The 23,644-nt window shown below is 44.6% G+C and overlaps 1 protein-coding gene across 6 annotated transcripts in view; it reads right to left on the reverse strand.

Moving 5' to 3' along the window:
- The window catches only part of DOCK7 (dedicator of cytokinesis 7), a 93,462-nt gene that overhangs the window by 61,281 nt on the left and 8,537 nt on the right, over positions 1-23,644 (reverse strand). For all 6 annotated transcript variants that reach the window (XM_069023572.1, XM_069023570.1, XM_069023576.1 and 3 more), the window contains exons 2-12: positions 23,356-23,461; positions 9,775-9,950; positions 9,607-9,675; positions 7,056-7,185; positions 6,737-6,949; positions 6,266-6,351; positions 4,211-4,277; positions 2,872-3,021; positions 2,067-2,147; positions 846-1,011; positions 69-211 (exon numbers count right to left, since the gene is read on the reverse strand). In XM_069023572.1, coding sequence (XP_068879673.1) covers positions 69-211; positions 846-1,011; positions 2,067-2,147; positions 2,872-3,021; positions 4,211-4,277; positions 6,266-6,351; positions 6,737-6,949; positions 7,056-7,185; positions 9,607-9,675; positions 9,775-9,950; positions 23,356-23,461 — 1,387 coding nt within the window. The remainder of the gene's footprint in view (positions 1-68; positions 212-845; positions 1,012-2,066; positions 2,148-2,871; positions 3,022-4,210; positions 4,278-6,265; positions 6,352-6,736; positions 6,950-7,055; positions 7,186-9,606; positions 9,676-9,774; positions 9,951-23,355; positions 23,462-23,644) is intronic.

Below are 23,644 nucleotides of genomic sequence, written 5' to 3' on the forward strand. Positions count from 1 at the left end.
GTGATCTCACACGATCCAACCCTTCTGTCCAAGGAACAACTCCTTAGTGAGACCTTTTCATGCCATACCTGTTTGAAGAAGTTTGTCACAGTCAGGGTGGCTGGTCTGAAGCTGGTCAGGTTGCAGGCCTCATCCCCACTCGTGGTTCTCTCCAAGGAACGCCTCCCCACGATGCTGGAATTCCGCCTCTCCGACCACGACCCTTTACGTTCTGCAAAATACATCAGGGAGAAGGGGAAGGAATTAGAAAATAAAGAAGAAAAACTACAGTCCAAGAGCCTACTTTTGCTCCAAGCAGGATTTCTACACAGGAGGAGAGGGAATGATGCCATGAGGTGACAGAAGAGGTGGTTATGCTCAGGCAATCCCATTCCAGAGGCATCGGGAGGCTGTGGAGCACAGCTGACTCCTGCTCCCCTCACAGCCACCTCACCCCAGTGCCTTCCTGCTGTTATAAAAGTCTTTATCATGCTGAGATTTATGTATTCCCCTTGCTCTGAAAGATGATGAAGTTGGCAGGTTTGGGGATGCTGAAGAGCAGTTTCGGATGAGCTATGTGGCTCGCAAAGATTAATCCACTCCTTTGGAAAATGTTCATCAGCCTGTAACGCTCCCTCAGTCTCACAAGCCTGGTTTTAAATAATATAACAGATGGTTTGCTTGTAAAATCCTTGAAAGATAAATCTATTTGTTATCATGGACTTCTCTGTTTTAGTTCAACCACGACCCCAGACTATCAGGGCAGGGGGAGGGAAGTGATAAAAGGAGCAACAGCAGCTCCAGGATATGAATCAAAACCTCTGGATCAAAACCACATTCCCTCATGCAGATGCCAAGTCCTGTACCTCCTGTGCCAACTTCAACTTCTGTGGAATCTCTTTCCAAGCTGCCAGCACTGCTCACAATGTTCATGAGGTGAATGGCTGTCCAGGCAAAAGGCATCCGGTACTTCCCGAGTCTTTGGCAAAACTGTTCTGCCTGGCCTTTCAGTTTTTCCAACTTTTCCTTATTCTGTGAAGAAAATATTCAGTCCAAGAGGTTAAAAGGAGAGGAACAAGATCAGAGGTTCATTTAGCACCAGTCAGGAATGATGGTGTCTTTTCTAACTCCCAATGATTGTGTGTTTCAGTAGCACCTTCCAGAGGAGGATCACCAAGTGTTGGGAAAATGCAACTTCTGCTTCCCAAAAAAGGCCACCAGAGGACAGTCAGAACAGTCTTTTATGTTCTTAACCCTTCTGAACAGCCTGAAAAATCTCAGTGAGCTCATCTGCCCACTGCTCCTTCAAGAAAATCTGAATTTTCCCCTGTGAAGTCTGGAATGGCCTTTCCTAATGTGGTTTCATGCAGCAGGTGCCCAGATCATCTGAAGTTGTGTGGGAAACTCAAAGCACTCCTCAAATAAGTAGTATCATACTCATTTTGTTGAGGAAAACAAGGGAATAAAAGAGGATTTTTCCATAACTCTGCATATTAAAGAGCAATTTTTAGAGCTTTGGGGAGGAAATATTTTATTAAGAGGTTTATTAAAACTAACAAACCATCCAAGCTCCTTTGAGAAAGCCTAATGGAGAGGCTGGGATCACAAGAAGGGCTGGAACCTCTGCTTTGCCCTTCACCCAGCCCTCATTATTACTCTGATCTCCACTTGGCTCAACCCAACTGCACATGAAATTAGGAACCATTTTTGAGGCTCTTCTAGAATCAGGCAGAAGGGATGGGGTTAAGCTGCAGAAGCAGTGGAAAAGTTAAAATTTTTACTGCAAATTCCCATCAAAAGCTGCCTTCCCTTGACCCAGCTGATCCTTTGGGACAGGGAATCACAGATGACTGAGCTTGATGGGAACCACAAATCTCCCCTGACAGCCACAAAAACTGGTGACCTTTAACTACTCTACCCCAATAAGGCATCAAGACTCAAAGGTCTTTGGCTCTTTTTTGGCCTTTAGAATGGGATTAGATTCTTAATTAAAAATGGATCCTTTTAAAGACAGGAACAGTATCAACAGTCCAAGGTAGAAGAAAATACGTTTAATTTTTTAACAAAACACCAAAAAAAATTCTTACCTTTGCTGCATCAGATTCTTTAAAAATCATATAAGGCTCTGCACACTCCCCAATATCTCCCTGCTGTAATACTTTTTCCAGCTGAGAAGGGAAAATGAACCATTATAAGGACGTGTATCCAGCAAGGACTGATAAATTGAACAAACACAAGGAAGGAAAAAATTCTTTCACAAGAGCAAAAGCCTGGTGAGTCCTCGTGTGAGAAGCATTTCCTGCAGAATTTGCACACTGCCTGTGAACTGAAAATACATCTTGAACTCCCCTTTTGAGCACAGGATGATTTTTACCCAGAGTTAAAATCCTGGCTGAAACACCCACCTGAACGAGCAACATTTGTGCACTCACTGAATCAAAGGAGAGAAGAGAGAATAACTTTTATCTTTGTGTACTTTATCCCAGGAGTGACCAATGTTGCATTTTATTTCACTTATGGATCTCACTCTCTTAACAATTTCAACCCTTAAATACATCTGAAAATCTGGCTGAGGGGTGTATCCTTTTTGAAATGAGATTCAGATCAATAGGTATTTTTAAATAACTGACTTATTTGTCATTTTAAGGAGTCAGCACATTGGTTTATAGGAAAACCAAGGTCAAGTCCCAGAAAACTGATTTATATCATCAAGCAAACCTTTGTGCTCTTTCCACTTCCAATGCATTGAACTGGTTCTGTTAAAAAAGGAACTTAAGTGAAACTATCTGAAATAAAGCAGCACTGTTTACACTTTTGAGAACAGAATTTCTATTTTATTTTAAATAAAAACCAAGAGACCACAATAATTTCCACTTCCCTGGCATTTCTTACCTTTATTACCAGAAAGACATCTTGAGAAGGGTAGGTGATAGAAAAGATGGCAGATCTGGCCAGGGTGGAAATAGCAGCAGGGGGGACATGAGGCCGGAGCATTCCCTTCATTTGTTCAGAGTTTAAATCAAAGTAGAAATTCTCTGAAATCTAAGGAAGAAATTGGGTAGTTTCAAGCATTAGTTATATCCCTTTTTTTGTGACTTCTTCATTAATGCAGTTTTAAAAGATGTGTAAAAATCTCCCCATTTCAAATCATGTATAAAAAGGAAAAAAAAGCCTTTTTGATTAAGAAATCAAGACAGGACAATGAGAGAGAAAATGGAGGAAACAACACAAACCACCTATAAAATTTTCTCAGCTCCTCTAAGGTGTGCAGCTCCATCACAGGATTAGGAATTACCATTGTTAGCTGAACTAAAAATACCAACATATCAAAACAGAAACAGAGAAAGAAAAACACAACACCTCTTGAAAGACAGACACTGAGTTTTCTACCCTGAAACACCAAATCTTTGACTGCAAAGCTTCAGAGCCAAAAAGGATGTGAGCAGGTTACCAACACCAGAGGTCACTAAAGAACTTACTATGTTAGAGCCAAAAAAGAAAGGAGTAATGAGATGATAAAATTGGCTTATGAAATGTGATTTAAATATTAAACAAAGTTCACATAATATTCCACATACTCTCATCTACATAACTTAAATCTCAATGCATTAAATTCAAGCCTTAAAGAGATAAATGTCAAAATGCATATTTTTAACATTTTTCTCTCCACTACTGCTAATATCTTGAATAAGGAAAACTAAGAGACTCTTTAAATATTAAATACAGAACATAAATAGGCGAATAAATGTATTTTGCATTCCCTATAACTTAGATCTTGAAAAGACTCCTCAGTTTTGTTTTGATTTTAGCACTTTTAGCATGCGTGACTTTCTTGTGCATTATTGAAGTGTTGCTTGGACCCATGCCACACTGAATCACCAAAAAGAGATTAAGAAAGTCATAAAAACCTAATCTAAATAAAAAGGTTTCAGTTACCTAAGATCTCTCTGGGGAAGAGACTTTTGAAAGCCAAAATTGGCCTATATATATATATATATTCTGATTTCAGGCAGTCACATATTATTAGATGGTATTTTTAGAAGAGTGGTTATACCTCAACTGCTTTACCAAGCAGAAGAAGAACACACAAGATGGTTCATGAAATGAAATCATTCTTGCAACCTCTATGTCACTGTCTTCTTCAAGTTTTGCCACCACAATTAATTCCTCCATTTTTGTTTTTAAACACAGCTTCAGTGGAAATGTCACACTCAAGTAATTAAAAACCTACCTTCTTCTTTTCTTTAACATCATACAAAGCCAAACTCGCAAAAATGGGCTCAATTTCTATTTCAAATCTTGAAAGAAAGAAACATAAAATCAGTTGACTTGAATTTTGTCAGAAGGAATAACCAACCCTGTCCCCAGATCCTCCCTGGGTGATGGGGACCGAGATGTCAGGAACAGCTGAGCCAACCTAAGGGCTGCCTCCTGCTCCAAAGGGATCTTGTTTCCCAATTTCCACCCCACTCCTGTCCTGGTCCCTCCCACCAGGACCATACCAGTGCTCCCTGGACTTTCTAAAAGCCATTTGAAGCCACTGACTCATTGAAAGCCCAGCAAAGCAGCCTTCCTCAAAGTGAGAGGAGTTATTAACTGGGATAACTGGGATAACTGGAGCACTCAGCTCCCGTGGCTCCCTGGAGAGGCTCATTTCCTGTGCTCTATGGGTAAATGGCCAACTGCTCCTCTCAGCATTACTGACCAGAGGGCTCCTGCCTCTGGACACTCAGGGACAGCTATTTTGGCAATTTTCAACAGTTAACTGTTGTCAGAAAATGCCAACAGCTCAAAGATTTCCTCAGAAACTGACACAGAAAAGTGTCAGCTTTTTGCAGCAAGTGTTATCAGCGTTTATGCAAGTTCCAACACTCCCAACAAGAACACTGACCCACCAAACAGAGCTGAACTTATTGTTAGAGCACCTGGAGACTTAAAGGAATTTAAAAACACTCAAAACCTGTCCCTGCACCAAAGCAAGCAGGGGTTCAAATGACATTCTCTTTTCTGCACAGCCTGCCCACAAAATTCATGCCTCATCCATGCTGGGATCCCCTTCACACCCAGCCCTTGCACAGAGCTCTCAGCTTCTCAGCCTGGAACTCCTTCTTTCAACAGGGAGAACACCACCAAACAAGGTGTTTTCTCTAGTTTTGCAACAAAGCTGAGATTAACCTGGAAATGACCCTGCTTAGGTCATCTGAGCCTTCTCCCCGGGGAAGATGTCCTTGTTTTGTGCCACTGGGATGGCACAATCTTGGATTACAACCCTGAGCACAGGCTCAGAGATTCCCAGGTACACAAGCAAACATGTAGCTGGGCAGATTTGCTATAAATTTGCAGTCAGCAAGAGATGCTTAAAGAGCAGAAAACATTAATTTCCAGCATCTAACTTATTTATGCTAAAGACACCCTCCTTTGGAGAGAAAGCTGCACTGCTACTGCATATTATGTTGTTCCAGTTCATAAAAGGCTGCAAAATCAGTTCATCTCTATGGCTATATTAGGTCCTGGAGTACTCTACGAGCAGGAGATATGTCCCACACATATATCTCAGTTATGAGCAGCAACTGGAGCTCTCTAATAAGAAGGGTTGACCTAACTGAGGACACAGAAGATGAATACAGCAGTGTGGAAAATCAGTTTTGTACTTTATTTCTCCAAGGGAATAACAGTAAAATTTTACCTTGTGTTATTAGAGAAGAGTTATAGGCAATGAACCAGCTGCAGGTAACCCTATATTCAGGAGCTCCACTTCATTAAACTTGTTTAACAGGTTTCTATTCCTCCAGTTAATGCTTACTAAGTATATAAAGTCTTCACTCTTAAAGGGACACAGTCAAGGTTGTTGAGCCTAAACTTTGGCAAATCTTTGGTTGTCTTTATGTTTTTAAGGCTCAAGCATTTTTAATCTTTAAATTTATCTTAAATGTCCTCATCAGGGAGGGGAACACCAGTGACTGGCCAACTTCAGAGCCCTGGAGGAGTGTGGAGAAGCCTCATGTCACGTGCCAGTGGCATGGAACAGGTAGAGCTGGAAAGCAGCAGGAAGAAAAGCCAAGGGAGGTGGATATTTCCTGCCACACCAACCTGCAGGAAGTCTTGAAGATACAACTGTGTAACTCAACCTTTATAAAATTAACCTGGGAGCCTATGACCAAACAATGCAATGACCCTTCCAGGGCAATAAGCAAGGCAGTGGAGTTATTCCAGGTGCACGTGGGTACAGCAGCAGATTTAAATGCTGAATTTCTGCAGTGCAGCTGTCTGTTGGAGTGGTACTCACTTCAGGGACAAACACTTCACCAGGAGTCTTTGGCCAAAGTGTTCTTTGGGTACTTCAGGGACACTGAGTCTCTCTATGGGCTCCTCCTGGAATCAGAGACACAACCCCTGTACAAACCACCAGCAGAATTAAGAGACAAACACATGTATCACTTTCTTCCTCTAAGACACAGCACCAATTTAATCCAAGGCTTCCCAGCATGGTGCATTCATCAGCAGCTATAAATATGCTAAATTAAAGCCCTTTAATGTTTCTACATTACTGGGGATTGCATAAACTAAGGGAAACCCAATCTTCAGAAAGGAATATCTATGGGCAAGACAAAATGCTGAAAACCACAAAATAGCTCCAGTTCTCATGGATGTTAAACACAGGTGACCTTAAATCCTTTAAATCCGTGGCAGACTGACAGCTTTCATATTCCCTACACCCTTCACTTTTTTAGTCTCACCCACACGCATATAAAAATACCTCATCTGGTGCTGGGTGTAGTGCAAAAAGCTCCTTATGCCTACTGGACTTCCTCTGGTCCTCGTTGTGGTGGTCAATCTCCTCGTTTGGGGTTCTGTCTAGAAGGTTTGGGAGAAGGGCATCAGGCAGGGAGTTCTTCAGATCGAAGATGCTGCAGGCCCAGCTGCCCCGGGGAGTGTCGTCGATCGACATTGAGCGTCGCTTAAGGTCATCCTGAGAGCCAACAAATTAAAAGCAACTTATAATGGGAAAAGGACTGCACTTTTAAAGCAGGACTATAAATTAGGTTTTATGTAGCGAGGTTTTAAAGGCACATTACTTGTTCATCCTGGTAGCTGTTGCCATCGGGAGCTTCGTCAGACTCGAAGATCTGTTTGGGGAGCCCTTTTTGCCTCTCCTTCTGTTTGTCCAAGGTGTTGGGATTGAACCCAGTTCCCAGCTTGTGGTATCTGCAAACAGAGTATTTCAAATGCGTTCTCAGGAGCCCTTTTGACCCCGAGGCCAGAAGCAGCACCCCGGAACAAACCCAGCATTATCAGCGTGAACCCTCCCGAGGCAGGAGCTGCTCTCTGCAAACACAATTTCCAGTCAGCTCCACTGGAGCTGGGGCATAATCCAGCAGCCACTATTCCAGCACTACAATGTCACTCTGTTCATCTATAAAGCCACTCTGGGTGATGTCAAAAGGAGGATTATCAAGGGCCAATTAAAGTCATTGCAAAACGTGCCATTGTGATGCCAAGCTAAAAACAGGCCGGGAACACGAGGGCTGAAGGCCAGTGGTTCTGCTGGAGCACAAACTGACTTGGAGCAGATAAAATGATTAACTGGAAAACCAAAACAGCAACTCAGCAAAGTCCTGAGCACCTCTGGAGAACAACTTTCCAACTCTGACTAAAACCAGCATCTTCCCATAGCATCTTTGTAGGGAAAGTGGGTCCTCCAGAGCTTTCCAGGGTGTAAGAGCTCTTGCAAGTGAACAGTCTGCCTGCTGTGCTGACAGGAGCAGATCTCTTTGACTAACAAATTTTTGGGTGCCATATGTCACCACATCTGTATTTACACACACATGGACAGAGCCACAGCCTCCTTACAATACTTACTCTAAGTCAGTTCCTGGGATCACATCTAGAATTAGTTGTTTTTACCATGCCCTGGTACTAAAGTTACCACAGAGGGATGCTCCAGACATGGGAAAAACATGGATATGCTAGCAGTGAGTACAGGAAGGGAAATGAAAAAGGAGGAATGCATTTTCCTTGCTAGGCTGTAATTCCTGAGAGCTGAACAATAGGATCTGTATAATCTTCACCTGCATGTCTGCATTTCCATCACAGCTCCACCAACAAGTGTAAATCCATTTTAATTCACACCTGACTTCCTCAGTCTGGCACACAGAAATTATGCCATAAGCTTGAAATCAGGATATGCCAGTGGGCTTTTTTCAAGAGAACTTACTCACCTTTTCCAGTATCATTGGAGGAATTACTGAACGGTGGATTTCCCTGCCCCAAAAACATTTTAGTTACAAAGAACTGCATGCAGAGATGGGCATGAAGATTATTTCCCCTGCAGTGGGGAAGAGAAGGATGGAATGTCCCAAGTCATGTTCTTCTAATCCAAAAGAGCTGGGGTTTGTGCCCCTGGAGCTAGCCAGAACACTTGGAACCATCCAATGGGATGGTTTAAGAGGAAATTGTTGGCATCCTTACTTGAAAAACAATTCAGTCCTTCCCAACTGAGCTTTTGGATTCTTCCCCTGCTCCAGCAGTAACTCTTTTTATTTCTACCCAGTCCACTGCCGTGATTTTATCCAAGCAAAAAGTGCTATGACTCTCAGAGGACAAAAGCCCACCAAATAAACCTCATCAGAGCAGGAATCACAGCCAGGACTTCCAGGTACTAATGAAAGCCACTGAAAAGCCAAGAGTGAGTGGCTGGGTGGGTCACACTGTCCAGGTCTGTGGTGCATCCAAGACTCTGCTGCAAAGGCTGGGAGTTAATAAAGCATCTCCTCCCTCTTGGGTTCCTTTCTGGGTGGGTTGTTTTTTTTTTTTGGTATGAGATTACAAAACACTTTTTTATTAGGTCACGTTAGCAGTGCCAAGCATATCCTGAGCATCCCCTGAAGTGGCTCTCAGGACAACATTAAACCAGTGAATTGTAGCAACTGCCACAAGGGCAGAGCTGGAGCTGCAGTGGAGTCATTTGTAGGTGATACACATCACATGGATCACTTACTCCTTGACAGCAGCTCTTGAAGTCATCAGACTTCCAATCATCCGAGAGAGCCTATGCTCCAACTAAAGCCTCTCAGAAATCTTCCTGCTAATTTGCATGGAATAATCAATGCATGCCCATCCTCTGAACTGTTAACTCATTAGGTAAATGTTGTGATGGTTCAAATATTAACAATTATTTGTTTGAATGATGTACTCTCCCCAAGTCTCTTCGGGAACCAGTGGAAGCTGCAGAGGGCACCTTGTCTATCAGATGGTTGTGACTGCATATAAATCTTACATCATTGCAAAATTAATGCAACTTCACTCTAAAAAGAACTCAAAACAGATGGAACAAAGAAAGAAACAAATGCTGAAAGTAATTTTACTTGTCCACATTCCCTCATCGCTCTACCATGGTAAAGGAGCAACTGGGGACTGAAATGGCCTAGATTTTCCAAAATGCCCCAAGGGGTTTTGACATCCAAGATCCAATTTTCCAAACAGAAAGCATCAGTTCAGTTGAACCAGGCAATGAAAAGCCAGAGCACATGTAATCAGCAGTCAGGATGATATTTTTGAGCCTCCTTACAGCACTAAGCCACAATTTAAATATGAACTGAAGGTGACGAACACCACAGGGGAACTCACTTCCTGTTCACGATCGCCCAGTCCTCCGTGTAACTCCTGACACAGTCCCTCACGTGAGGGTCCATCTCGCTGTGAAAACAATAAAAGACAAGAATCACAGAGATCATGAAGATTTCCTAAACACACATGTAATTCCCTGGAGCATCACCACGTCACCTCCTATCCCACCTCTCCTCGGGCACGGCCGACACCAGCGTCCGGCACTCCCGTGGGGTGTAAACCACCTCGATGTCATCGGGGGGAAACTCCAGCAGGTCCCGCAGGGGCCCCGACTCCACGGCCAGAGGGTGGGTGATGAGATAGTCCTCCAGGTCCACGGGGTCCACAGCTTCTGTGAGAGGCACCTGGGAACACACAAACCACCACAGGGTCTTAAACCGAGGTGAAAGAATAAAGAAAAATCACACGCGCATCTTCTGCTCTCTTTTTTAAACCAGTTCTTCTGCCTCGTTGAGGAGTTTGATGCAACATCAGGTGATTAACCCCAGTGGTGTTAACCTCAGCTAACACACATCACAGAGCTGGTTTTCATGTCTTATCTTTTATCTGATATTCCTCTGCATATTTCTGTGGTGCATACCATCACCACCTAAAAAATACAACTAGAGCCAGAAAAGGCTACATCTATTTTCATGAAATTCAACAAAAGAAAACTTAGTACTTTATTTCCCATGTATCTATCTGACCCTGGATTTGTTTTTACCAGGCTCTGATCAGAAAGGGAACCTTGACCCTGATCCAAGATGCAGGAACCCCTCCTCCCTCAGGCACGGCCCCCAGCCAGGAATCCAGAGCAAGGCCTGATTTACCAGGAACTCAGGCAGCCACACCACCCTGAACACTAACATTATTTTGAATTAAACCACCTCTCTGAGGAACACAAAACACAATGTTCACCTATGGCAGGTACAAGTTTAACCACCTCTTCTCCCTGATATTAGAGCCTTTAGTGCCACGATGACTCTGTCCATGCCAGGAAGGGACTCTGCCCTCAATAAAATGGATGCTTAAAAATCATCTTTACTGGGCATAAAGCCCTTACCTGAAGCACAAGGAATGACTGAACACGTGCAGGAAAACAGTAGATTTCACTGGCAGTGCTGATCTCACCATCCTGAGCTTTTTTTAGATACATGAAAGGAAAATTTGCATAAACTGGATACATACTCACATTGCATAACTTGTATTTTTACATATTACATTATATAAATACATATAAATATTCTGATATGAGATCATTATGCTATGAGGCTATACATAAACATAGACATTAAGAAAATGAAACACCAAAAACAAGTTTGGAGGAAGCTGTCTCTACAGCAACTGACAGATTTCCTAGAATTCCCTGGCACATGCCAGCAAGGCTGAGTGTTTTAACAAGAGTCACAAAAACACATCCAAATTCAGCAGTTTTCTCTACTAACTTCCCCATTCCTGTCATCCAGATGATTTCTGTGGGACAGGGAACTACCCTGTAGCTTGTGTTGAAGATGACTTTAAAAAGAACACTTAGTACTTCAGTTTTAAAAGTGCTTCTCGAAAATATTGCTACACAAATCCCAAATTCCAGTTTTAAAACTATTGCCAATGAGTTCTGAAATGAATCAACTTTTTATTCAAGGAAAAAGACTTGGCTAACACAGAGGGTACTGAAAGAATCTCCCCACCACAGCCAACCTCAATGAATACTGCAATTTTCTTAGAAGGCAAATCCCTTCAGCAGGAAACCAGCGTGACTCCAAGGAAGACAGGGGAGTTGAACCAGATGACTTTTTGCCAGGTAAGAATCTGGTTCACCAAAAAACATGTGATGTCTAAAAACTTGGTATTTGGTTCTGCAATTTAGGTAAAATAAACAAACTAATTTCTGTATAAAGAAACATCAAAAGAGTCATAGAAAGGTTGGAAGGGACCTTAAAGGCCAGCAAGTTCCAAACCTCTGCCATGGGCATTCTCACTAGAAAATGACCATTATGTATTTAACTCTGACCCCATAACCTTTTCTCCCCCTTCTAATCCTGAACTCTTGAAATGGACTCAGAGTATGTGATTTTAGAGAACTTTTGAAAATACAAACCAAATACTTTTCCCTGTTTTCATCGCTGCAACGCTCACGATGAGCAGAACTTGTCGCTGCTCCTTCCCACATCACAGCTGACACATCACCACCTCACCCAGTTCCTTACAAACACACAGACCAGCTCCATTTGGCATGAGATCCCTGACAAATGTACAGCACTGAGGGGTGACAGCTTTTCCTTAAGGAATTGCTACAAGTGCCTGTTTGTTCACAACTGCTGCAAACTTCCACTGCTGCTCTGTGTCACGTCGCCCCTTCCACTGACAAACCTCAGAACCAAAGGGGAGGAACCACCCAGGAATGGACACTCCTTGCAAATGAAGATAAAAGTAACAAAATCACTGGGCAAAAGCCCCAGAGGCAGTGGATGTCCAGAAGTGCTGGGAAAAGCAGCCCCTTCGCATCCTCCCGTGGCCAGTCCAGAGCTCCATCCATGCAGCAATGCTGCTCCATGCTGGATACTGGCAGCACCTCCCAGAAGGGTAAGGAAGCCTCAGAGGGTGACTTAAAGCTGCTTAGCTGACCCTATTTTTAAGCCCTAACATTTTAAGAACTTACTTTTATTCTTCCTTCTGACCTCCCTTCCACACTGGCAGCTCCAAAGCTGAGGGATCTTCCAAAAAGTGAGCTGCTCGTCCAAGTGTTGTGTTTTAATCTGCACAAACTCATTTACCTGTGATTCTCTAACACACAGGAACCTTTCCCTCCTCCCTTCCAATCTTTCCACTCCACTCATCCTGATCAACAGAACTACAAAAAGATGAGGAAAAAGCCCTGTATCACAGCAGAGCTGAGGGGGACATGCAGGAGCAAGGGCGTGAGACTGTCACAGCCCAAAACACGCTATGTCTCCTCATCCCTGGCATGTCACATCTCAAATTCCCCTTGTCCAACAGGAGCATTGTAATGTGTTGGCCAGGAGATGAATGAACTGGCTATGCCAGTTGAAAATCACCCAATCCAGACAGGCAGGCAGTGCTTAGGGGCTCTCCGTGCGCTCCGGGGGTTTCCGAGCCCTTCACACATCTCAGGATTAGGCCCAAGGTTGCACTTCACAATTTTCCAGTTTGTCTCTTCGGGTAACTATTGTACCATGAAGATGTAAACAAACATAAAAGTCAAACCCAGAGGCCTGTGTTAGATTCACCATCTGTGCAGCCAGAAATACTGTCTAGCACCTGAGTAAACAGGCCAAACATAAATTCATGGGTATGGAGAAGAACTACTTGGTGTCAGACTATTGGCAGATAAAAGGCAAGCACATTATTTTAGGCTTCAGATATTTGTGGGGGAAGAAGTGATGGAAGAGGAGGAGGAGGAAAGAAGGATGAATAAATGCACCAGAAGGAAAATTAACCTAAAAGATGTCCCCATGTGTGAGCAGAACCACAAGAGCTCCTCTCACAGCTCTGTCAATGGTTTAACCTTTCCCCTGTCCTGCTCCATGCTCCAGCATCGCTCCAAAGGTGTGGATGGGGACAAGGACACAAAATACCAAGGGCTGTTCCTGTGTCACCTGGCCAAAGCATCAGTCACCTGAAATTGCCACAAACCCATCAGGTGAAACGTGCACACTGGAGGAGTTGGACAAGCCCAGATAAACACCAGGTTACCCAATCTCATCATCCCAACCTCATCATCCCAACCTCACTGCTGCTGGAGAGGCAGAACCTGCTCTGTCATCTCACCTCCAGCCCAGCTGACCTCCTGTGGCACCAGGAAAAACAAGGAGGCACCCAACAGCTGTTTCCCCTGGCCTGCAGGATGGTGACACTTTGGGACAGCTGATCTCAACTATCAAAGAATTGCCAGTCCCAGCAGCTGCACGTGAAAAGGTTTGAAATGTGCTGCAGCAGGAAGGGGGAACAGCTGAGCAGGAGAAAGCTGTGCTCTCCCACAGCCCTGCATGCTGGCAGCCTGCAGACACAGCCATCTTCAGTGCATCTTCATCCTGCTCCCAGGAAAAGCCTTCTCCCTTCCTCCTGACAGCTCTGTGGAAGTAACAGCAGGTGTCTCCTCCACAAAACACAGACAGTTTTTCTTCACTGGACTTTCAGAGGCAGAAGAACAATTCCAGTCAAGTATTTGCAAAGATGCAGTCCACCTACCAACTGGCTAATCACAGAATCCCAGAGTGGTTTGTGCTGCAAGGGACCTTAAAGCTCATCCTGTTTCAACCCTGACATCTTCCACAAGCCCACGTTGCTCCAAGCCCCATCCAACCTGGCCTTGGACACTTCCAGGGATCCAGGGGCAGCCACAGCTTCTCTGGGCACCCTGTGCCAGGGCCTCACCACTCTCAGAGTCAGGAATTTCTTCTTAGTATCTCATCTGAATTTCTCCTCTCTTAGTTTGAAACCATCCTCCCTATCACTGTCTGCCTGTGTAAAAAGTCACTCTCCTTGTTTTTTATAAGTCCCCTTGAAGTACTGAGAGGCCTCAGTGTGGTCTCCCCTAATAAACCTAAAGGGGAATTCTGGAGTGTTACTGCAAGAAATCCTTGCCAGGGGGTCCATTTCTGTTGGGTTTATTAAGACCCTCCAGAAAACAAACTCTGCGAGAGCCCTGAGCATTTTCCCCACTAGGACTAGAGAGTAATGTAAATTAATGGCAAATACATGCTAAAAATATGTAAAGGAAACCTGCTCCCAGAATTGCTGCTCTTTTAAAAAAATACTCTTTGATTTTGTGCAGGCTGTAATTACAGATGAAATTTTGGACAACCTTTCAGACAATTCCCTAACACGGTTTTCACTCAGTGTTTATCCCAGGATCAGGCACTGCTGCCTCACTCATGCCACTGTCCTGGTGCTATTAAAGTCCACAGGAAGACTACATAGGCAGAAAGGGCAGCTCAGGATGAGTAAGAGGGGGATAACCTGCTCCCTGCCAACATAAACACTGTGTTTATCACAGTACTGATACACTGAAAGTACGGAAGAAATCAAACAGGACTCCCTCTCTCAGACTTACAATTACCCAAATCGAACCCCTCACCTGGAAATAACAATTCTGCATGTCCTTAACATGACCACAGACATGTTCAATCAGTTAACTCAGGCATCAGGCTGTTTGATTTGGCTTCTCTAACCCATTGAACAGGCAGTTTCTTTCTAGAGGTGCACCTGTGTTGCTGCAGTTCTGGCTCTCAGCACCTGCAGGACAAACCCTTATTTCAAAGGTTTACAGCTCTCCTACAACAGGGACACTCAAGCTTTCTTCTTTAAGGTTGTGTTATTCTTCACTGTTACATCCCCTTAAAAGCTGGAAAATAAAACTGCATTCCCTATTGACTTTGCTCTTCTCCAGACAGCAAACATTGTATTTTTGTGGAGTTTTAGTGCACATGTCTCTCTCCTATTTATTTCCTTCTTTTGAGCACCTACCTGGATCATCATCATCACTTACAAAAGCACCTGCACAAATCTGCAGGAGCCTCAGTGAGGGGATGTGGCATCACTCCATGGAGGGTAACACAAACTTGCATTCACTTCAGCCAAGCATCCCAAGGACTTGGGAACAAAGGGATAACTTGCAGGGGAAGCTACACCTAGGGCACCACGCTGCAAAGTTCACACAAGGAAACAAAAAATACAATGCAGAGGTCAGGTTTGTACAAGAGCTGCTCTGTTGTGGCATTCCTGGGAACAGCCTGGACAGCCTGCCCCTCGTTCCCTGCCTTCCTGAGCCACTTACACCTGTGCAGGTACCTGAAGACTCAAGATCTGCTCTCCTGGGCACTGCACAGCAGCTCAGTACTGGAGCTCAGTAACAACTAGGGCAGAAAAAGGGACAATTATTATCTCCATCTCACAGGGACTGAGCGAAGCACAGTTCCCTGACATCCACAGGCATTCCCAGTTTTGCCTGGAGGACTTTAGCCCATCCCTTCCCTAAACAAACAGCTGGGCACAGGGGATATTTGCCCAGCTCACACATGCTGTCCTGAGCACCACGAGTGGGACACCCTGGAAGCAACACACTCAAATGCCAGCTGTGATTCTGTAGACTTTTCCAGCCTGTGTATGACAGCACAGCCATGGAAAACAACATTCCCTCACATTTCCTTCTCCCTCCCTCACCTCTGCCCTCCCAAGATGCCCAATCTCACAGGGAGCCCCAACAGCACTGAGAGGTTATGATGGGGCAGCTTGGCAGGATGCATCTGGCACAACAAGGATTTGAACCCAAGCTGCTGTGGCCCGATCCAAGCCCAATTTTCCTTTTATCTCAAATGAGATGCATAATTCCCAAGGGCAGAGACCCAGCCCCTGTGAGGATCACAGCACAATTGAGGGCTCTGTAAAAATGACAATGGCAAAGTGTGGAAGGTTGTACCTCCTGCCTCCTGTGTGGGAGTAAAACTCCCTGTGAGGATCCGATAAGGGACCTTGAAAAATTAACCTTGTAGAGAGCTCCTCATCACAGGGCGGATCCTGACTGCTATTTTTACTTGGCAGCTAAAGCACTTCTTCAAAATCAGGGTGATATTTCTTGCCAATTTTGAAATCAGGACAAAGTTCCATCTTAACTTCAATACCTCCTTAAATATTAAGCAATTTATAACGTGCTAAAACTGCAACAGATTGTGCCAAAGCTCCAAATTCTAAATTAATACCGACTTCCCACCCACTATCTTCCCTGGGCAAAATCTTGGAAGGCCAGAAGCAGCAGATTAACATTTCAAAGCTGAGCCCCAGCCTTCTCTCAGCTATCTCTGGGTCTCCAGGGCAAACAGTCACTTCCCTTGCTGAGCAGTCAGGAATGCAGATGGCCTCTTCTTGCTGTAGCAAAACCCTGTCACCCTTAAAGGGATACTGGTATCTCAGGGAACAGGAGTCAAATCTGATGTACTGGAAGGACTCAGAATAAATCTGAGAATGAAGGAAATGTAATATGCTAAAAAAAAAAATATGACAATTTGCAGGCAGGTTAAAGAAGGTAACAGTTTAAAGAAATAAGCTTGCTAATCAGAGGCATTAGATTTATTTTTAAGTGTGAACTACAGGCAAGTCACTCTAAGAGGTTTTGAAACATGAGCATTGTAATATTAACCACTGACAACACTCAAGTCATGAAAAAACATGTTTTACTTGCAAAAATGACATTTTCTTTCAACTAAGCACTCCAAAAATAATCCAAATGGATCCAAATTCAAAGACTCACATATCTGTCTACTGCCATCCCTGCATTTCAGAAAACCCATACTCCTGATTTCCTTAGCCTGATGACTGGTGAGCCCAGAGAACTCCTGCCTTTCATTTCTTGGCTGCATTTATAATACATGGAAATATTCAAATGAACCAAGGAGATTCCTAGGCAATCTCTGCTTTCCATCAACCACATACAGCTCCCAAGCTTCACCAAGGAGGACACCTCCCCAGCCATAAGTGCAGTCATTACCTCCCCACTGCCTCAGGAATGCAGTTCCCTATCTCCTGCTTTGCTCTGGCTCTTACTCCTTCTTTTGCATCATGTTCTGTGAGATGCCATTACCATAGAGAGCAGCTGATTAAAGTCCTTTATTTCAAACTGCAATTGTGCCCCCAAAATTGCTGTAAGCATTCTCTGTGTCTGAAACCTCCATCTTTAGCATGTGAGAATATTCAGTATTAAGCTCTGGATTCTGTGAGATCTGCAGTGTGTGTCAAGTTCTACCACAATGCTTGAGTTAGAAAAGCCTCTAATGAAAGGAAATGGATTCCCCATCCCTGGAAGTGTCTGAGGCCAGGCTGGATGGGGCTTGGAGCAACCTGGGATAGGGGAAGGTGTCCCTGCCCATGGCAGGGAGTGGAATAGGATGAGCTTCAAGGTCCTTCCAACCCAAACCAGTGTGGGATTCTCTGAAATAATTACAAATACACCTACCTAAAGAAGGATCCTACATGGAACAAGTAACAGCCAGTCCCAAAACCAGTGAGATGCTTTATGTACAAATACTGCCAGGTTATTTGCTATGATAACTGGTTGCTAATGTAGAAAGCCATCTGGGTATAGAAATATTAATATTAATCAGAGATTAATGAGTTATCTGGGAATACTAAAGCAATTTCTTACCAAACCTAGAAAGACACGAGTTATGCCTCCAAGGACGGGTAAGAAGACAAGATCTTTGATGATTAAGAATTGAGCAATTTCACCAGGAGTATCTGGAGAACACAAAGATTGATATAGAAAATGCGAGTGCTGAGACTCATCTCAAAGAGTTTCCCTCTGATAAACTGTGACAAAACTGAAAGCAAAAACTGAGACAGCAACAGAGAAATGAAAAAGCCAAACAGTTTGACCAGAGACTGCAGAAAAATCACAACTTCTCACTTTTGGCAGAAATGTCACATCAGCTCAGTGGAGACGGACCCCTCCGGACCCTCGGCGCTCACACAGGCAGACCCTGGTGGCTCTGAGCCCTGGTGGCTCTGAGCCCTGGCAACCACGGACACGCTCTCCTGAGTGGGAAATACTTGGCACAGCCACCTCTCAATTCCCAGGGGACAATTTATCCCCTGCATGGATGGATTAACCAAGAGACACGCAAGGAGCCAGCGCCGGCATCACACAGAGCTGCCCAGGCTGTTCAGTGCCCATGGACACTGCCAGGGATGGGGCAGCCTCAGGGCAGCCTGTGCCAGGGCCTCATCACCCTCTGAGGGGAGAAATTCTCCTAACATCTAACCTCTGGCACTGGGAAGCCATTCCCTGTGTCCTGTCCCTCCATGCCTTGTCCCCAGTCCCTCTCCAGCTCTCCTGGAGCCCCTTCAGGCCCTGCCAGGGGCTCTGAGCTCTCCCTGGAGCCTTCTCCTCTCCAGGTGAGCACCCCCAGCTCTCCCAGCCTATTTATTAACAATTACTTGGTATAATATCATTGAGTTAAGAGTATTTATCTCTGCTAGCATGTGAACTGTTTAAGTTCTGATACTGTGAACTGATACATTGCAGAGACTCGGCAACTTCCAGTGGACACCAGACTCACCAGAACAGATAAAACACTCCTGATCTTTGCAACAGGGCTCACTGCTGACTTCAGCAATAGAATGGGAGCAGTTTTAATGTCCTACAGAAAGTGCCTGCACCAGAGCAGAGCTAACTGTGAGCAGTCCCCAAGGGGAGGAGGCAGGGAAGAGGATGTGGATGCCTCTCCCATCCTCCCCCGTCTGATGAGGATAGACCACTGAGCCAGGCAGGGCAAAACCTCCAGGAAACACATATAATGGGAGGCACTCTTCAGCCTTCATCAGCCCTGAGACAGCAGAAAGACTTGGCTCATTTTCCTTTTCAATTTTTGGTGATAAAATTACTTGGCTCTGAACGCTCCAAAACGCCCTTTTCTGTGCCACATAGGACATTGTCATGTTTTCCCTTGCTGGGCTTCCCATTCATTTGCACAAATCACCTTTTCTTCTTCTCCTAAATTACATTAAAATAAACAATGGAAATATACAAAGGAACCTATATTCTCTTATTGAATAATTAGATGCTATCTTTGAATACATGGCCAAAGTCTGACATCCAATAAATCCAAGACAAAGCCTCAATTAGCCCAGATAATGCCCATAAAGCCAGCAGTGCTTTACAAAGATATGTAAATGTCAGCACCTTCATTTCACAGGGAGAAAATGGAGTGCTGAGAGCAGACATGGTCAGATCACATCACATCCAAGAATCCAGATCCCTTTATTCCCAGACTAATTAGTATATCTTGTAACAGTGTTCCTTTAAATACTAACAATCCTCTCTGCTGTAACATACATCAACAGACAGGAAATATTAGCCCAATCCCTTGGAAAAAGCTGTGATTTTTCTATAAAACAACTGAATGTACATTCATTCTGCTTATCTGCAAGTTTTGTAAAAAGCTGCTCTTCTAATTAAATCACAGAATCATTAAGGTTGGAAATGTCCTCCAAGATCAAGTCCAAACTTTGACTGAACACCACCTGGTCAACCAGACCATTGCACTGAGTGCCATGGTCCAACTATTAAAATATACATCTAAAGATGTAAAGAAATAGAAAAAAGAGACCTGTAAAGATTTTTTTTTTAAATTAAGAGAACTTTTTCTTGGAGGAAGAAAAAAAAAAGTCAAGTTTTGGACAACAGCCAAAAACATTTCAACAATTATCCTTGGCAGTCAAAAGTGAAAAAAAAGTCCAAGATTTTATAAGTCTTTATCTACTTTTAGCAGACAGAGTTAACTGGCACAAGGAGCTGCTCCACAGAAAAAACAAACTCGGGAAGAAAAGAAAGTGGTTAGTCACGAGGGATCATTATGGCCCATAGTAAACAGTCCAGTTCATCAAACAAACAGAGCAAATTCCCCATCCTGCAAGATGCTGGGGAATTCTCCCAGAGGAGGTGCAGGCTCTGTGCTTTCACCCAGTGGGGCTGGTGGTGAGAAGCACCAGCTCCCAGCAGGGAATACTGAACCTCTGGAGGAACCCAGGATGAGCAGGACACATGGCTTCCAACCCAGAGCACACCCAGCAAGGTGCAAATGCACACTCCATTCACCAGTGGGCTTGGAGAGACTTGCAAAAATCACTTCCAAAAAATCAACCCTCCTTCATGGAACTCTCTGAGCTCACAGCTCCTACTCCCCAACAGCAAACTGTCAGTGCCTTCTGTTGTGGGTTGCAAAAATAAAAGCTCAGAGCTGCAGGGACTGCATCCTGCCAGGAGTCCCAGCCTGGCACGTTGGGTTACACAGGAAAAGCCTCTGAGGGCCTTGGACCTGTGTCTGGGGTTTGAGGAATGTGCAATTAAAATCAGCTGCTCCTAAAGTGGCAGAAGGGTGGAGGCTGACAATAATAAACTCATTTGAAAGCAGTGTCTTCTCCCCAGCTCTACCAGTTACCAAATTAGAAACAGTTCTGGCAGCATTTTGTCTGCTGCTTGTGAGGCAAAAAGGAAGAGACTCGCTAAAATTCAGCTGACAGGTTTTTGCATTTATCCCAGGTTCAACCACGGGCAAATCTGTGGAGTGAGGAACATCCCTGCACTGGCTTCAGCTGACAAGAAACAAAAGGCCCAAGCAAGCACAGAGCTGAGGACTCTTCATTCACAAAAACCTCCATTTTCCCATAAAAATATCTCCACTGATAAGACTCTCAGACAAACTATCATAAGCAGCTGCTGTTGGCAACCATCAGAGAATCAGTGCTGACCTTGTCTGGACCAGAATTACCTCACCACAACGAGCAAGATGGGCATGAGAGACCACATCTGCACAATCACTTGAGTTGTAGAACCATGGAATATCCTGAGCTGGAAGGGATCCACAAGGATCATCCAATCCAACTCCTGGCCCTGCACAGGACAACCCCAACAATCCCACCCCGTGCCTGAGAGCGTTGGCCAAATATTTCTTGAATCTCTGGCAGGCTGGAGCCCCCCCAGTCCCAAGGTGCTGCCATTGTGGAGATACTGAAACTCAATCACACAACATTTTAGCAGGAATTTCCTATTCACTCCCATACTATATGCCCTACTTCAGGCTTTTAAACCAGTGTGGCTACACAGAACTGAACTTTTCCAGAGCAAACACAGCTTCACACAGCGATGCTTTCCCTCTGCATAATGCTGATTATCAAACCAGGCCAGGCAGGCACAGCAGATCCTGATGGATGCCTCGGGGAGAGAAATTAACCCAAAATTCAGACAAGCAAACCTCTGTCGTATTCTGCAGCCTCAGGATACAGACTCATGACTTAACTAAATAGACTTTTCCTACAGACTATCTCCTACAAACCATCACCCCGTGTTAATCAGGCCTCTGCAGAGCATCTCTGCTCAACACCGAATTTCATGTGACAAACTGGGAGCTTATCACAGCAGCCATCACACAATGCAGTTTGATAGGAAAAGCTCAGAGCCTGCTTCCAGCCAGCATGACCTTTTCCAGCTTTTTTATAGATTCTTGCATATATTTACTAGCAAACAGCACAGCAAGAGGATAATGAGAGCTGCTGACAATACCATGACCAACAAGTCTGATGCTGTATCAAAAAATTGCATGTGAAGATCAACAGGACTGAAGCTTTGAGCATGAATTTGGTTGAGGCAGAATGGAAAAACCTTAAAAACAGGAGGAAAAAGTGAAAGAGACAATTCAGAGTGAAAGGAGGTGACACAAGGAAAAACTGATCAAAAACATGGCTGGGTGAGGAGCAGCCTGGAGAAGTTCAGAGAAGACATCTCACTTTATGGGAGTAGAAAGGCAATTCAGCCAACTCCTTCCAAGATGAAACCACGGGTGAGACAAGTGAGGCACAGCAGCTGCTGGGATGGACATCCCATGGGAGTGCAATCCTCAGCTGTGCAGTGCTGCAGGGAAGTGCAGTCAGTGACCCTGAGTGCTCCACACACCGCTAATAGCAGGGGTCCCTCCCTATTCTAATGCTGGATTATGCAAAAGACCATCCAGAACTGCCAAGTCAGGGCTTTGCATTATCACTGCACAGCCCAGCAGAGCCACTGAGATAAGGCATTAGCCTGAGCAGCAGCTCTCATTAACCCTTCTATCATTAACCCTTCTCATTAATCCTCCTCCGTGCTCAGTCCCCACCACGCTGGGCACCAGCTGACAGATCAGCCTTCTGCTCTCCCTGTGTTCCTGGGAATGACAGGAATTCCAGCCCTCCTCCATCCCCAGTGCCTCTGGCACAGCCAGATCTCCTCAGAGATGAAGTTTGTGCCTGCAGTGAAGTCACTTTTCTGAGCTAGAGGTCAGCCTGGAGATCCCTTTTGAGGTGACACTCAGCTCTGAGGACGCATTTGTGCTCCACAGGAGGAAGCTTTAACAGGTTACATTGGACATGAAGCAGAGGGAATTCCCATGAACTCATTCCCACAACCCCAGGAACTGAGGAAACACTACAGGACCCTACTCCAAATAGAAGAACTCTTGTAAACTCACAACACTTGCACAATCGAATTCAGGGCACATTTCCAGTCCTGCCTGACCTAACCACCCCTCTCTGAAGAAAACAAGATGCTCTAATATTTGTTTTCCAAGTTGACTTCTGCAAAAGGAACTGCTGTGACCTGAAGCAAGACCCCAGATCAAACATTTCCAGCCTGAAAAAGTTTGCTGCACTCTTGAAATGTTGACCACAATAAATCTGGAAGGTTACTGACAGGCCATGCAAGAAAGTCTGACTTCAGAAAGGGTGATTCTGACAATGCAGCTCTTCAAAGTGGGCTGTAAACTTGTAAGTAAATACACATTCCTGAGGAATAACCCCACACTCAACTTGCACAATAATATTTAAAATACTTCAGAAGAGTAGATGAGTCGCTTTGGTCCTGCTCTCAAGAGTGACAAGAAGGACAGGAAAACAGCAACCTGAAGTGCAGGAGCTTGCAAAGAGCTCTCCATGCAGAGAACCACACACACATGGAATTTAATCCAGGCTGTTTGGGGATAAAACAACGAATACCTGCTCAAGAGAGCTCCTTGTCCTACAAAGATGCTGCAGAAACACAAACTCCCAGCCACACCAACTGATTTGCAACACAGAAATCCCCAAAATTAGTGGGTTTTGCATGGAATTTTTTCCTCGGTGTTATCAGGGCCGCTCACATCAACAACCTGTCAGCACTGAGTCTCTTCCCAAATGGTAACATGACTGTGGACAGCATCCTCAGCAATCCCTGCTCCAGGCATGACTTACAGTGGTGTGATGAGAGACGCTGCCTCCGATGTTGAGGTTCTTGAGGAGCTGAGGGGAGCCTCCATACTGCCCCGAGATCTGCTTCCTGACCTCGGCTGCCACGGTCCTGGAATGAGACAGGGACAGAGTTATCTCTGAGAGGGACATGGGGATGGATCAGATCCACCTCCCTGTGCTGCTGGAATGAAAGCAGACACTGCTCACTGGAATAAGGGTGTCACCACCTGCTGGGAACAGATCCTGCATAATGGATTCCCAGGAATCACAAAGCTCTCACAAGGCTGCAGAT

The sequence above is a fragment of the Aphelocoma coerulescens genome, chromosome 8 (assembly GCF_041296385.1).
Source record: "Aphelocoma coerulescens isolate FSJ_1873_10779 chromosome 8, UR_Acoe_1.0, whole genome shotgun sequence".
Classification (NCBI taxonomy): domain Eukaryota; kingdom Metazoa; phylum Chordata; class Aves; order Passeriformes; family Corvidae; genus Aphelocoma; species Aphelocoma coerulescens.